The sequence below is a fragment of the Halichoeres trimaculatus genome, unplaced genomic scaffold (assembly GCF_033239565.1).
Source record: "Halichoeres trimaculatus isolate MK-OKI-2021-1 unplaced genomic scaffold, fHalTri1.1 fHalTri1_scaffold_23, whole genome shotgun sequence".
NCBI lineage: Eukaryota > Metazoa > Chordata > Actinopteri > Labriformes > Labridae > Halichoeres > Halichoeres trimaculatus.
Window position 1 is genome coordinate 18101862 of NW_027437201.1, and position 13417 is coordinate 18115278.

The 13417-nt window shown below is 42.0% G+C and overlaps 1 protein-coding gene across 1 annotated transcript; it reads right to left on the reverse strand.

Annotated features, from left to right (window-relative positions):
* Positions 1-515: 515 nt before the first annotated feature.
* Positions 516-10719, reverse strand: fam171a2b (family with sequence similarity 171 member A2b). The gene is made up of 8 exons (XM_074662635.1): positions 10458-10719; positions 7461-7688; positions 6664-6756; positions 6007-6165; positions 5741-5920; positions 5534-5647; positions 4366-4492; positions 516-4195 (listed from the first exon to the last, which is right to left on the reverse strand). The coding sequence occupies exons 1-8, from the start codon at positions 10546-10548 to the stop codon at positions 2713-2715; spliced, it is 2475 nt and encodes an 824-aa protein (XP_074518736.1). The 5' UTR covers positions 10549-10719; the 3' UTR covers positions 516-2712.
* Between the last annotated feature and the right edge of the window lie 2698 nt (positions 10720-13417).

Sequence of the window (13417 nt, forward strand, 5' to 3'; positions counted from 1 at the left end):
TTTCTCCTGCAGGTATGTGAGTGGCAAGGGGTGTGGCTGGCCTCTCTCAGCAGCAGAGGCACACCTGGCTCCACTCAGTTAATCAACTCTCCTATAAAAGCCTCATCTTCCCTTCACTGCTCTGCCAGATAATTCTGTTCTCCTTGGTAGTATCTAAGCGATTCTTTCTTGTGGATTTTCAAGTTACTTGTTGCTGTGAGTTTTTATTCTTACCTGTGTTTTTTGTGTTCAGATATTCCAGTGTGCCTCGCTGCGATCTTCGTTCAACCTTCATCTGTGTTCCTCTGAGGATTCTCGTCCAGCCAGCCAGCTCCCTGCCTTCACTGCCTGATTTTTTGTTCATTAAAGACTTCTGGTTTTTTTTTTTGTGCCTTCACTTACCTGTATCAGTCTCTGCTTTGGGGTTAGTTTAAACTAAGACATAACATTGTGTCTAATGTAGTTTTATATTTTTACTTTTTCAAGCAGCTTATTTTTACCCTTTTCAAAATAAAAGCACAGGTACTGACTGACCGTGGGAACAATTTATTTCATTTTTCCTCATGTACAGAAAGAATCAATTTACAGTTTACAAACAACTGACCAGGTTTATGAAGCAAATGATTTACTGCACAATATGAAGGCCTACAGTTCAATCTTCCAGTTCTTCTTCAACAAACCAAAGGTTGCTCTCAGGGGTTCAGTTCACGTGTAAATCAGCTCCGTACAAACACAGGTTCACAAAATCTACTGAGAAAACTGATTTTCTCATGTTAACTTAAAAGAAAGACGAGCAAGGAAAACCACGATTGCACAACTCATAATAAATCCCATATCTGGTCTGAAATAATGTACATTTACAGCAGTGGACACGACAGTTTCAGTAGGAGTCGCTTCATGGCCGTGTTATTCTTAACACTTTAAACACATCACATTTCAGTTTGTACTGTAGGCTACACACGCGCATGAACAGCAAGCAAATGGGTGATAAGGACCAACAAATCAGCATTACCTTCTTTAGAGCTGTTAGATTTTCCCTCCTCATGAAAGAGGAGTTTCAGATTGAGAGTCTGCATGATGACATAATTAATTCACAGTTGTTGATGTGTCGTAGGCAGTGGTGATGTGCGTGTTGGTCAGTATGTCACTGTTGTAAACATTTACGACCGGAAGTGAATTTGTTAGAACTGGATTAAGGGAAAAGTCAGTGTATCTTCGTTTAACCAAGTTCATTTGGCAACACAATTCAATGCATCAGTGCATCACTATTTTTTTCTCCAACGCCAAACATCCTGGATCAGTTCAAAAAAGAGTTCATTAAAAACACCCTATTCTACAAGTTACATGCACATCGTTATACACATAAAATCTCATATATCATCATACCATTTACAAGTTTGGTGAAAAAGAGGATAGATACAAGAAATCAAGATATTCAAGGACGTAAAAGCCGCAAGAAAAGTCGTAAGTTTTGGCAGGCATGCTCCCCAGAGTGACGATTTGTTGTTGTTACCACAATGCAGTGTGCTTATCAGTGCTCGCCCATGTCGGCGGATTAGTTTAGGTGACGACTAACTGCATTTAAAAAGGGACCTGCATGCCTATCACTCGATCCTTTGTGAAAGAAGGCACTTACAGGAGAGGAGTGGTACAGGTCCTGCCTACAAACAACCCCTGTAGGTCTCAGTCGAATATCAAACAGGTGAGTCTTCAAGTAAAGAGATGGTACAGCGGTTCTTGGCGGTTTTGGGGTTGTCTACGCAGGAGCCCGAAGAACTGTGGGGGGCTTTTGGTGCCTTCTGTTTATTTCATACATTCATAGTGTATGCATGCAATCTTTCAATACCAAATGGTCTTTCAAATGTTTGGGAATCTATTTACACATCAGGAAACCGCAAAGATTCAAGTCTTCGCCTCAACAACAGGAGAAAGGCAGATATGCAAAAAATTTTGGCAGAGACGTAGATCAATCAAGACAGAAAGGATGATGGAAACACGCGAAGATGATGCTCAACATTTCAGATCTGAATAAGTAGTTTGAACACATGAACACGACACGGGAAGAAGAGGAAACCAAGAACATCCCTGAAGGAGCAAAATGCAAGTCGCACGTTGGAGCTAATAGATTGCATTATCCATTCACAGGGGAGAGAAATCAGAACGGGTGATATATTTCCAACATATTCAAGCTCTGGGACGCTGTTTCCTTTGGAGAAAACTCTATTACAGTCAAGGGGACGAGATATATAAAGGAAAACAGGAGCACATCCTCTACCATCGATATGAACTTCAGAGTCCAGGGAAGGAAATCTAACTCGCCTAAATCGATCCCATAAAAACTCCATCTACCTCCAAATACCTCACAAGTATCATTCAAGGAACTATCAAAGTATTAGTAAGTGCTTTACTCTTATATTTTGCTCTATAAAATGGCTATCTCCACAGTCAGTAGATGCAGGGGCTCAGACGATGGTTCAGTGATGTAAGAGGTGACACAGTTCACAACAAACCGGATCGGTTTCAGTTTGATCTTCTCAGTGGAGACCTGTGAGATTCACTGACAGTAAGACGACGAAAAGTGCAAACGCACCTCACCAGAAACACAAAGGTCAAACAACAACCTGGAAATGGGCCGGTGAAGCATGGTTGTGCTTATAGTGAGATCTCTCTGTGAAAACATCGCCCCCTTCATAAGATCGTGAAAAGGTCCAGAGATCGGTAAGTTCACACAGCTCACTTCCTGGGGTGGAAGACCATGAGAGGTCTGTCTTCGATCTTCTGCCAGGGACTCTTCTTGTTCTCGTCTTTGTCATCGGGGTCGTCCTCAGGGCTGGTCATGGAGTCACGACGGTTCTCGCTGTTGCTGCTGCGGCTGCTGTTCACACGACTGCGTCCTCTCCTCGGGATGGTGGATCCTCGTGAGGACGGGCCTTCATCGAGGAGCGGGGTGAGGGAGTTCTCCTCAGGTGAGACTGGGCGTCCCTCACTGCTGCTGGGATCGCTGTGGTCTGGGTAGGCGAGCTTGGAGTACGTCTTCCCTCCGCTGCTGCTGACGCCGTGGGTCTTCCGCCCTCCTGTCCCCCAGCGCTCGTCTTTACCCTTACGGTTCACTCCTGACTTGCGTTCCTGGGACTCCAGAGGCGGCTCCAGATTGATGTCTCGCGCAGTGCTGCTTGGACCACTTATGAATCCACCTCCTCCGCTTAGATCATTCGCAACATCAATGTAGGAGTGGCGGACATGAGCGTTGTTACGTCCATCCAGGGAGATGAACCAGGCTCGTGGGTGCTGCTTGACGCCCAGCTCCAGGAGCTTCTTCTCGGTCAGAGCCTGCAGCTCCCCGTTCATCTGAGCCATGGTGGAGTCGTTGAAGAGGACCGGGATCGTCACAGGTCCACCAGAGGAGTCTGAGGCCCAGCTGGGCTCCTCTGAGTCGTCACCCTGGGATCCTCCTTGCTGCTGCTGTCCTTGTTTCTGGGAGTGGTGGTGATGATGCTGCTGGCCTCCTCCCATCTGTGCTCCATCTTTGTCCTGATCCTTCGGGTCCTTTCCATCTTTCCCAGAAAACTCAGAGGGCAGACGCATGTAGTGGGCAGGAATGACGAGGGTTGGCACCATGCTGCGGTACATGTTCTCCTTCATCTGATCGATGGAGCTGCAGAAGATGATCTGACCTGGCTGGGTGTTGAGGGACGTGGGTCTTGGAAGGCTGTCTGCAGCTGTGGCTGAGTATTCTGGAGGTTTGTCTGACTGACTTGGCACGTATCCTTGGAAGCGAGGCGGGGACGGGGGATCAGAGGAGTACCCTCGATTGTCGTTGGCGTTGTGGTGTCGGTGGTAGTCGGACTCTTTCCCCTCCATGGGGCTGTAGCTCCGATTATAGTCTTCATGCAGCAGAGGGTTGTCCAGGTTGTTGGTCTCTGTTGCTCGTGTGACCTTCATGGCGAAGCTTTCACCTCTTTGGGAACCTGAATTGTTTTTCCCCTTGGCGTGTCGCAGCATGTGTGCAGGAACATGTTTGGTTAAATCCTCCTTTGAGCTGTGGTAGTCTCGAGATGGGGACATTTCTGATTTGTCGTTAGCGGCAGCAGAATCAACGTGACCTCCACAAATCAGGTTCAGGCGGGAAGTAGAAGTACCCTGGTCTCTCTTTGCACCATTCAGATTGGCTGTGTGGGGTTTCCCTTGCTGTCGTCGAGGTTTTAAACACTTCCGTCTGAAAGAGAAACAGACAAATGGATCAGAAAACAAACTTTCTTTAGAGCCTCATCTAACCACAGCCGGATCATCATGTCTACAATAATCACTTCCAAAATCACATCTAAACTATTTTTTTTTGGTTAAACAGAAACCTCAAAGTGAGACCTGCGCCTATGCTTCCCACACCTGCAGTAGTAGAGCAGCACACAGAGCAGAATCAGCACCAGCAGAGCCAGAGAGCCGAGGATGGAGAGCAGGAAGAGGGTGTGGTAGGTGGTGATGTCCCTCAGGCCTGGATGAGACAGACCCAGTCCTGCGAAAAAGACGTCCAAAAATCACTTTGAATGTTCTTTCTGAACAGTATTTTATTAAAGCAGATCTTCCATCCATTAATATGAGTAATGTCATTTAACTTTTTTCCCGAGTTGTGAGGCAAACAGTTTTATCAGTTCCTCTGAATCATGCTATGTAATTATTTTTTTCCATTTTTTGCTTTGTTTTGAGGAAAATAGCATTTTTTTGACTGGCAACAATGGTCAGCTAATAATTACAAAGAAACAATATTAATTATAGTACTAATAAAGTTATACCAAAAAATAATAAAAGTCATAAATAAAAAAAAGTGGTGTGTGTACTTGTGTGTCAAGAAAATTGCACTTAATAAGTAAATTATGGGCAATCCTGCAGGCAGTGTTTTCCTTAAGTTAGCGACTAGCCATGTGCTAACCAGCAACTTTTGTTGCCACTCACAGAAATAAGCCTATGAACAAAAAAATATTGATACGAGGTACAATTTTTGTTGAAGAGTTACTCTAGAGACTTGAATGATTAAATAATTATAAATAAGTTTGGAAGAAAACTCATAAGAAATCTATGAAAATTGGCTCTTTTCAGGACTATTTGCATCCACCATGTCTTCCACCGGAAGAGGCAGGAAGCAGATGATGTCATGTGACAGGAACCACTTGGAAACTATTTTTTATAAACTAAAATCTTTGTTTGGGTTATCTACTAGCATATAAGTGGAAAAATTTGTATAAGGAACGCTGAGATTTTTTATTTTTACATGTTGGCAACAATTGTTGGGTTAAACTTATTCAAGCTAAAAATGATACAAACAGCAATATAAAGTATGTTAAATGCTTCTTTATAACCGCTTCATGGAGGAAACAGCTGAATCTTTGTGGAGCTGTTTCCAAAATCTGTCTTGGCTCTTTGCAACAACACCACAGAGAGCCCGTCATAGTTTCCCCCAGGAGGCGCATGGTGCAGGAACATCTGCTGGCACAGCAGCAGCTCTGAGAATGAAACACAGCTCAAACCACAGAGCGGAGGCAGCAATGAGTTACGGTACCTGAAGACGACGGGAAGGCGGCTAACCAGTATCCCATCTGAGGAACCACCACGTTCCAGACAAACTGCTGGCCGTCCTTTTTGATGTAGCCTGTCCCGTTCCTGACCCACAGACCTGTACCAATGTTTGATTCAGTCATAACATTTGTAGATACAGTCAAAACAGAGATGATAACAAACACCCTATGTATGTTTTTGTTTCACTGACCTGTCCTTGGCTGATACAGCCATGCAGGAACACTTGTAGCCATCCTGTTGCGAGTGTCTGACGGCAGCGGCACAGAGACGTGGATCGGATCTGACACCTGGATCGGACTGCCGTCTTTGTCAAAGAGCTGAACGCTGACCACGGCTAAAGCTGTCAGGTCTGTCCACCCTGTCTCTGCACCTGAGCAGAGGAAACAACACATGATGCTGACATTTCTGCTGGGAACACGCTTTCTACCTGTTCTTTGAGTGACTGCTGAAACCCACCTGAGCTGTTGGTCTCCTGGCCCAGCAGGAACGGGAACCCTCCGATCTCATACTGAGTCCTGGCTGTGGTCAGAGCGGCAGACAGCGCCGTGTAGTTGGAGTTTGACGGCAGCTGAAGGGATTTCCTCTGAAGCTGCACCAGCGGCTGGTTACGAGCCCCTGAGAAACAAAATCATAGTCAGACAATCTTTGGAGGCTTGGATGACTATGAGCTGAGGAGACAGGTGTGAGTTTTCTGTCTGTTGCTGACAGATTAATTTAAGATGTGATGAAGGATTCACTGTAAAAGGTCAAACTGACTTTCCTGGGTGCCAAAATACAGTTATCAGTACCCAAAGGTGTTAACTTTGTCAGACAATGACTCATAATTTTCAACACTGGATCACAGCTTGTGACTTTGATCCACAAACACAGACAAAAATCATCATTTTCTCAAAACATATTAAAACAAACAATTAAAATTCAATTAAAAAGCAGATTAAAAATAATAAGATACTATAAAACAAAACAAAAAAAGAAAAAAAAAGGTCAAAATACATTTTAAGATATAAGAATAAAAGTTGAGTCTTTAACCTGGATTTAAAGGAACAGAGTGTTTCAGCAGTCCAGATATTTGGAGCATAGAAGCTGAAGGAGTAGGAGTTATATTTTCTTTACCTGGTGACCCAGAAAGCACCTGCAGGACGTCATCATACAGGATAAGAGTTCCTGGTCTCTGGACAAGGAGGTACAGGCTGACAGATGCGTACACTGAAAGAAAAAAAAGACACTTAAATCCAACTCAGCAGGTTTCCAGAAGGATTTCTGCAGGATTAATGCAATTCTATATCCACTTCCTGTTTGACTTTGTCATCACGTCTCACTCCAACGAGCCTCTTCCCTGATAATCCTCTCATACATTCCTGTTTTGTGATCCAGAGCAACATATTTTCAAGGCTGCACTTTATAACCACACTTCCTCTGATAATGAAGATAAAAAATGTGGTTTGGATCTCAGTGAGGAGTACAAAACAAAACATTGGTTGAATCCTTTGAGTTCTGGTCGGGTGCAGTGGCCCGTAGAAGTTACAGCGTCCTGCAGGTCTAAAAAAGCCTCCAGCAAGAAAAGATCCACTGTCAAAACAATAAGGCTTTCACTTTGTAGATGTGTAATCGTAACTGATGGCCTGGAACTACACAAAATATTCAAACAGAGATCAGTTCCTTCCTCAGACGCTAAAAAGAATTTAAAAGTCTTAAATTTAATTCTCAAATCTCATCTAAAAATCTTTATTTTCCAAGGAAACAACATGATGTACTTCTTAGGAATTCTTCAAAACCATAACGCCAGCTGCACTAACAGATAATAAGATAAGAGGCAGATTTTCTTTCTTAAGTCATCAGAGAATAAACCATGAAGCAGAGAAAGTGCTCTTCATGCTCAGTAAACCACAGCGTCCTCTTCAATGACTTACACGGGATTCTGCTGGAGTGCCAGGGCACAGAGTTGGTGACGTAATCCTTTTTGGAGGCGGTGATGATGACCCATGTCCCCGTGCGGTACGGGAAGCTGACTCTCAGAACGCCATCCCTGCCCGCCCTGCTGGACGCCAAGACGGTCTGGTTCCCGTGGACTTCCACCTGAGCATCTGCCAAGGGGGAGAGGTCGCTGTTGTCGAACACTTGGACTTTTATTTGCACCTCTGAAAGAAAAAGGGAAAAGAAATCCAGCTTATCATATGTGATTATTTGCTTCAGTTTTCTAACATTCTAGCTTTATGTGTTGAGATGATACTGTAGTCTTCACACTCTTGAATGTGGCTTAATTGATTCAGCCACCTTTGGCTCTCTTTCAAGGACGACATCATTATGCAGCATCATGATCTAGTCTCCAGTGACCTTCATTCAGAGGGGGACTGTTGGTGTGAAACAACAGCAGCTGAGCAGACACACCCTAGAATAAAACTCTGACACTTTGGGACCCTTCAAGTTGCTTTTTGGTGGATATTATGAGCTTAATTATTGGAACTACAAGTCCCATGAAGTCCTGCTTGACATTGAAGTGTAGTCACTAACTTCCTGTTGTTTCATAGCACCATCATGCACCATAACTCCATCCCCTGGTGATCTGGTGCAGACTAATCATTTCCAGTGGCTGTGGATTAAAACTGATGATGATGATGTTTGCAGTCATCACAGACCCTCCCGTCATAAATCCATCTCATGGCTCTGTCTATCCTTCATCCTCTCCTGTTTTTCAGCCCCAGAACATTTTGTTTCTCATCTCGCCTCCTGATCGGGGAGGATGTGGGTCAGGCTGGGGGATGTTTCCATGGCTACATGCTGACTCTCCAAAAGCCGGCTTGTTGTTGCTCAGCTCCCTGTAGCACCAGGAGCTGTCGTCCTCTAAACCCCCCCCGAGCCTCCAGAGACGGGCTAATGGCTGCATTCAGATTATACACACAGCATGTATGTAAGTGTGTGTTTGTGTGTTCTTATCTTTTGTCTGTGTGTGTAATTGCTGTTAAGCATTACCATAATTGCTTCAATAAAGGCTCCCTTGTGAGTTTGTGGGGTGGATTTCCTCCATTTGGGCTCCACATTGAAACACTGTGGCTCCATTGACAGAAACATTAAGAGTCAGAGTGTCACATCAAGAGTCTGGGAAATCTCAGCCTCTCCAAACACTCGAGTACAGCAGAGAGTCAATGAAGTGTAAACCCTCTACTGCCTCTTTAGGCCCAGATAAACCCTTTGACTGAAATTAAACCTGGAGTTTTTCAGAGCACAGAGGGGATACTAAGCCATCAATAGTTAAAGTTTAGTGACTTTATCTTAGGGCTACCTAAAAATCAGTGATTCGTTAATTATAGAGACACCATATGTTAATTAAGTGATCAATTCATTGGCTAATTGTTTCAACTATCAAACACAACACCCCTTCATTCTGCTGCCCAGCAGTTTCTTTGTTTGCTAATCACTTTTTCAACACCTTGCAAATAACCACAAGTCAGGAAGACTGCTGAGCTGTTCCAAAACACGCCTGGGGTATCAATTAATTGATGTTTTAATGAGTCGGGCAGCTGCACAGGAGCAAAAATCCATTACAGTTAAATCTAAATTAGACTCTAACCAATGGAGAAATTCAGTTTAGAGGCTAAAAAATAACTTCCTTTGAGCAATTGTTTAAAGACGCACTGAAATCTTAACAATAAGGAGACAATAACATGTAGAGATGGGTGAAAATTAAATATGTGGAGAATGGAGCCTGCTAAGTGTGCAGCTAGGTGTGAAGGTATTTGTGCCATATGAATAGATAATTCACAACAATAAAAGTAGAAACACTAGAAAACCCAGCATCTGATTATGCCAAGGAAAACCTGAGCACTCAGTACTCCAGACATAAAAGGAAAAGCAGTGCCCAGCTCAGCAGAGTGTCCCCTACAGAGTGTTATGTAACGTTTGTTTTGTATCCTAGAACAACTTCAGTGTCAAAATGCATTAAATCAAACTTAAGACAATGACTCATGGTTGAGTCTTTGATGCATTATGTTTTATTGATGTCATATGTGTTATCTGGGAGAAGTTAGGAAGTCTAAAAGCAAGAGAAGTATCACTACAATAAAATACACTTCTGTGCAGGAAAACCTTGCAGACAGCTTCATCTATCATGCATCCTTTTCTACTTTAAGATATGTTTTATCTGAAATATTAATTTACACTGTGGATCTTAATGTCAGATGAATGCTGATGCTAAAAAGAACATCAATCCTCTGTGTATACAACATGTGCATGTGCAGGAGTACTAGTCTAAAGTCAACACTGTGAATGTACTCGAGTACATGTACTCCATTACAATGCAGCTCTGTCTGTGAGCATCCATGCAGCTCAAAATAGCTTGAAGCATGAATAATGCACTGTAATTACATAATGTCCTTCAAATATGCACACCGTAATATAAACAGATGTGTGTTTAAGGCTGCAGAAGCATCTCCAGTTCATATCAGCGTTATTCTTCTTTGTCTTTTTAAATACACTGATATAACAGCTGGTTTTGATGACTGACACGTTCCCAGGACCTCAGGCCTCCTTAGTCTCACTGTCTGTATTGTTTATCAGATATGAAGGCCTATGTTGGGCCTGACATTACAGAAGACTATATCTAAGGCCTTGCAGAGAAAGCTGCACAAAGATCAGAGGAAACACCACACACATGTACTGTATCTGAGCACCATCACCATTCAAACAGCACTGTGGCCCTCTCTGTGTTATATATGAAGGAATCTATACAATAAAACTAACCTAATGCACCGGATAAGAGTAGAAATCATCCTCCTGTATGCACTGTCTGTCAGATAACTTGATATCAAAGCGCAGCGCAGCAAGGATCGACGGTAATGTCGACAAAAGCCATAAAAATGCAACCACTCCCATCTCCTCATTGTGCTGCATCCCCCGTATGGCGAGCTTACCAACTGCTCCCTGATCTGGAAGAGATTTGGCCTCCCAAACCGCGCTGAGTGAGGCGAAGAGGAGCAAGCGGGAGATGAAGTCGGCTGGCATCCTTGCAGCTACATCTCTAGTCCCAGCTCCAGGTCGGCCGTGTATCCATATTTCCCCCAGCCGTGTGTGAGCCTCTCACTCCTCAGACATGGCTCGGATAGCAGGCGGTGAATGGAGATGCTGCTGCCCTGTGTGTGTGCGGGCTTCGCCTTGTTTTTATTGTCTGAGGCAGGAGGAGGAGAAGGGTCCAATGTTTCCCTCTGCCGACCTGCAGAGGAACAGCAACTCTCTGCTACTTTCTCTTATTCCTCTGGGTTTCCTGCTGCAGAATAGAAATCAACAAAAAAAAACATGCACATAAAGACAACAAGTAAGTTAGGTAAAATGATTTTTTCAGATGATTTTTGTTATAAAATAAAATCAAATTAAAATAAAATCTCCGAAATAAACATTTGGTAAAATAATCTGATGCCAGGTTTATTTTAAGTCTTTGTGAATGATCAAAGGTCAAATGTACTTCCTGTAAATGATGATGATCTTTTAAAAAGCATACAGTTACATTTGATTTTTTGAACTGATGTATATGGATAAATTTGCAGAAAACATGCTTATGTGGTTGTAAAATTTTCGCTGAAAAAGGGCAAAGTTGGAAAAAGAAATACAATTTTGTCCAGCTTAGTTTTTTTTATAATTAATTATAATAACAATTATCTTTATATCAAGGTTTAAAAAATCAATAGTAATGAAATTTAATGTGTTTCTAAAAAAAAGGGAGGAAAAAAAAGAAAGAAAATCAAATAGTTTTTAAAGTTGATGTGACGTCATTAAATGACCTATGACTTGCCGCCTTCCCCTGATCGTGAGACATAAAATTTAATATAATTATTTTGGATCTAAATTAAAATCTTGATTAAAATTAAGACTTGAATACAATATTAATACAAAATAAACTTAAAATTACGATCAATTTTTTTTATTTTTCCTGATGTGAACGTTGGTGACCTTTGACCTTGCAGCTTCGCCACTTACGTCAAATCCCGCCCTGAAATGGACTTTTTTTTTTTTTTTTTTTTTTAATCTTACCTTATTTTCCAAAATCGTCAAAATCGACAAAACAAGTCATATTACATTTTGGGAAACCAAACATACGTCTGTAAAGCTTGATAAATTGATATGATTATTGTTTTCATTTTACGTAATCACTACTTTCACCACTGATGTTTTTTAGATAACTAGGGTCTTTTTACACGCCTGGCCTACATTTTCTCCCCAAGGATTCAACTGAAGTGTACTTGACAGATTAACCTGAGTGAGGACTTCTTGTCATTCACCGGGTAATGGAGCACTTTACGTTTCATACCGATAAGAAACAAGAAGGAACACGCGGTGTTGATGGAAGATGCTATGTGGAAGCTAACTGCTAACCTGAGCGAGGACAGCTAAGGACAGACGCAGAGGATGATTAAGAGGACAGCACAAGCTACATTCTGTAAGTTTGACTTCAAACTTCTACTACTACCAATAACTCTGTGTCATGACGTTTCCTAGATGTTAGCCACTATACTAGGCAGCAAGCTCGCCTTAAGTTCAGTATAAACGTCCGTTTCTGGAGTGAAATGACAGTATCTGCTCGGAGCATAATTGTTTACCTGTCCACAACTAAGTCAAAAAATTATGCTTCATTGTCATGTCACTCTGAACAGGTCAGTATAAGTTTCCAGAGTCACTTTTTGTGAAATTATACGATACTACCTACATAATTTGAACTTTAACCCTTTACAGATATGGGAGATAGATTCTGGCTTGGGTCTTGGAGTACATAAATACAAATGCCTACAGAATCTGTCTTTGGTCGTTCTCGGTAAATACTATCCCTTTCTGGTGTTTATGGCTCTTAGCCAAAAAAAGTTTGTTCTGTATCAAATCTCTGTTTCCCACATCACATATGAAACTTTCAGAGAAGGAAACATGCTGTCCTCTGGGTGGACCCCTCATCAATCCAGGTTCCCCTCTGCCTACTGTCATGGCTGTACAGCAGCAGCAGCAGCAGCTGGTTGTCATATTTATCATTTTTATTATTTAATTAAAAAGTCATATTGCACCAGTATTTCTTTCCTGGCAGCATGGAGTTTTCCTGGATTTATCGCTCATCCAAAAACTTGCACACGTTGCTTCCTGGTATTTTTATTTATTGCAGACATTCAACCTCCCGCCTTGAGGCTGTGGGAGATCGTTTTAATGAAGTTATTCAAGCTGACCAAATTAGTAGTAATATATATAAAAAAGTTTAACTTGGAGAGGGACTAAGACAACCTATTATTACCTGTTATTTTTTATTCTTGCTTATTAGTGTTTGGGGTATTTTTTTAAGCACTGTCATAACTTTTTAGGGATTTTAATGGGTTCAAGTTTACTCCCATATTTAGTTGCAATGATTTAACGAAATCCACTTTTCAAGAGACATGTTTGCATGACTCAAATCAGCAATCTGATCAAGAAAAAACTCTAAATCAGCAGGAGAGGACTCAAGTTTATGGAAGAAAAACTCCCTCCTCAGACAATCATCCGTTGTTCTCCTCCAGGTCCCTCCATGAGATAGTTATACAACCGCATTCTGTAATTAACTTGTCTAATGTTCCCAAAAACCTTCTCATCTTGATCCACGGAGAATTTAAAAAGCTGCTGTGTGTTAAAGAAAGACAAAAGACGGCAAAACATAACTATGGGGGAAGTAATTCCAGGTTAAATGTCATGTAAGGAAACAATTTCTTCCACTGGGGAATTTTAACTGCTTTCATAAACCAAATATGGACAATTCATCAAAAGCAGATGGTTGTTCTGATAAAGCCTGGGTGATGTAAAAAGATGTTTTATGGCAGTGCAACAAAGCTAAAATATTTCAGATTTTTACAAGCAATTACAATATGTA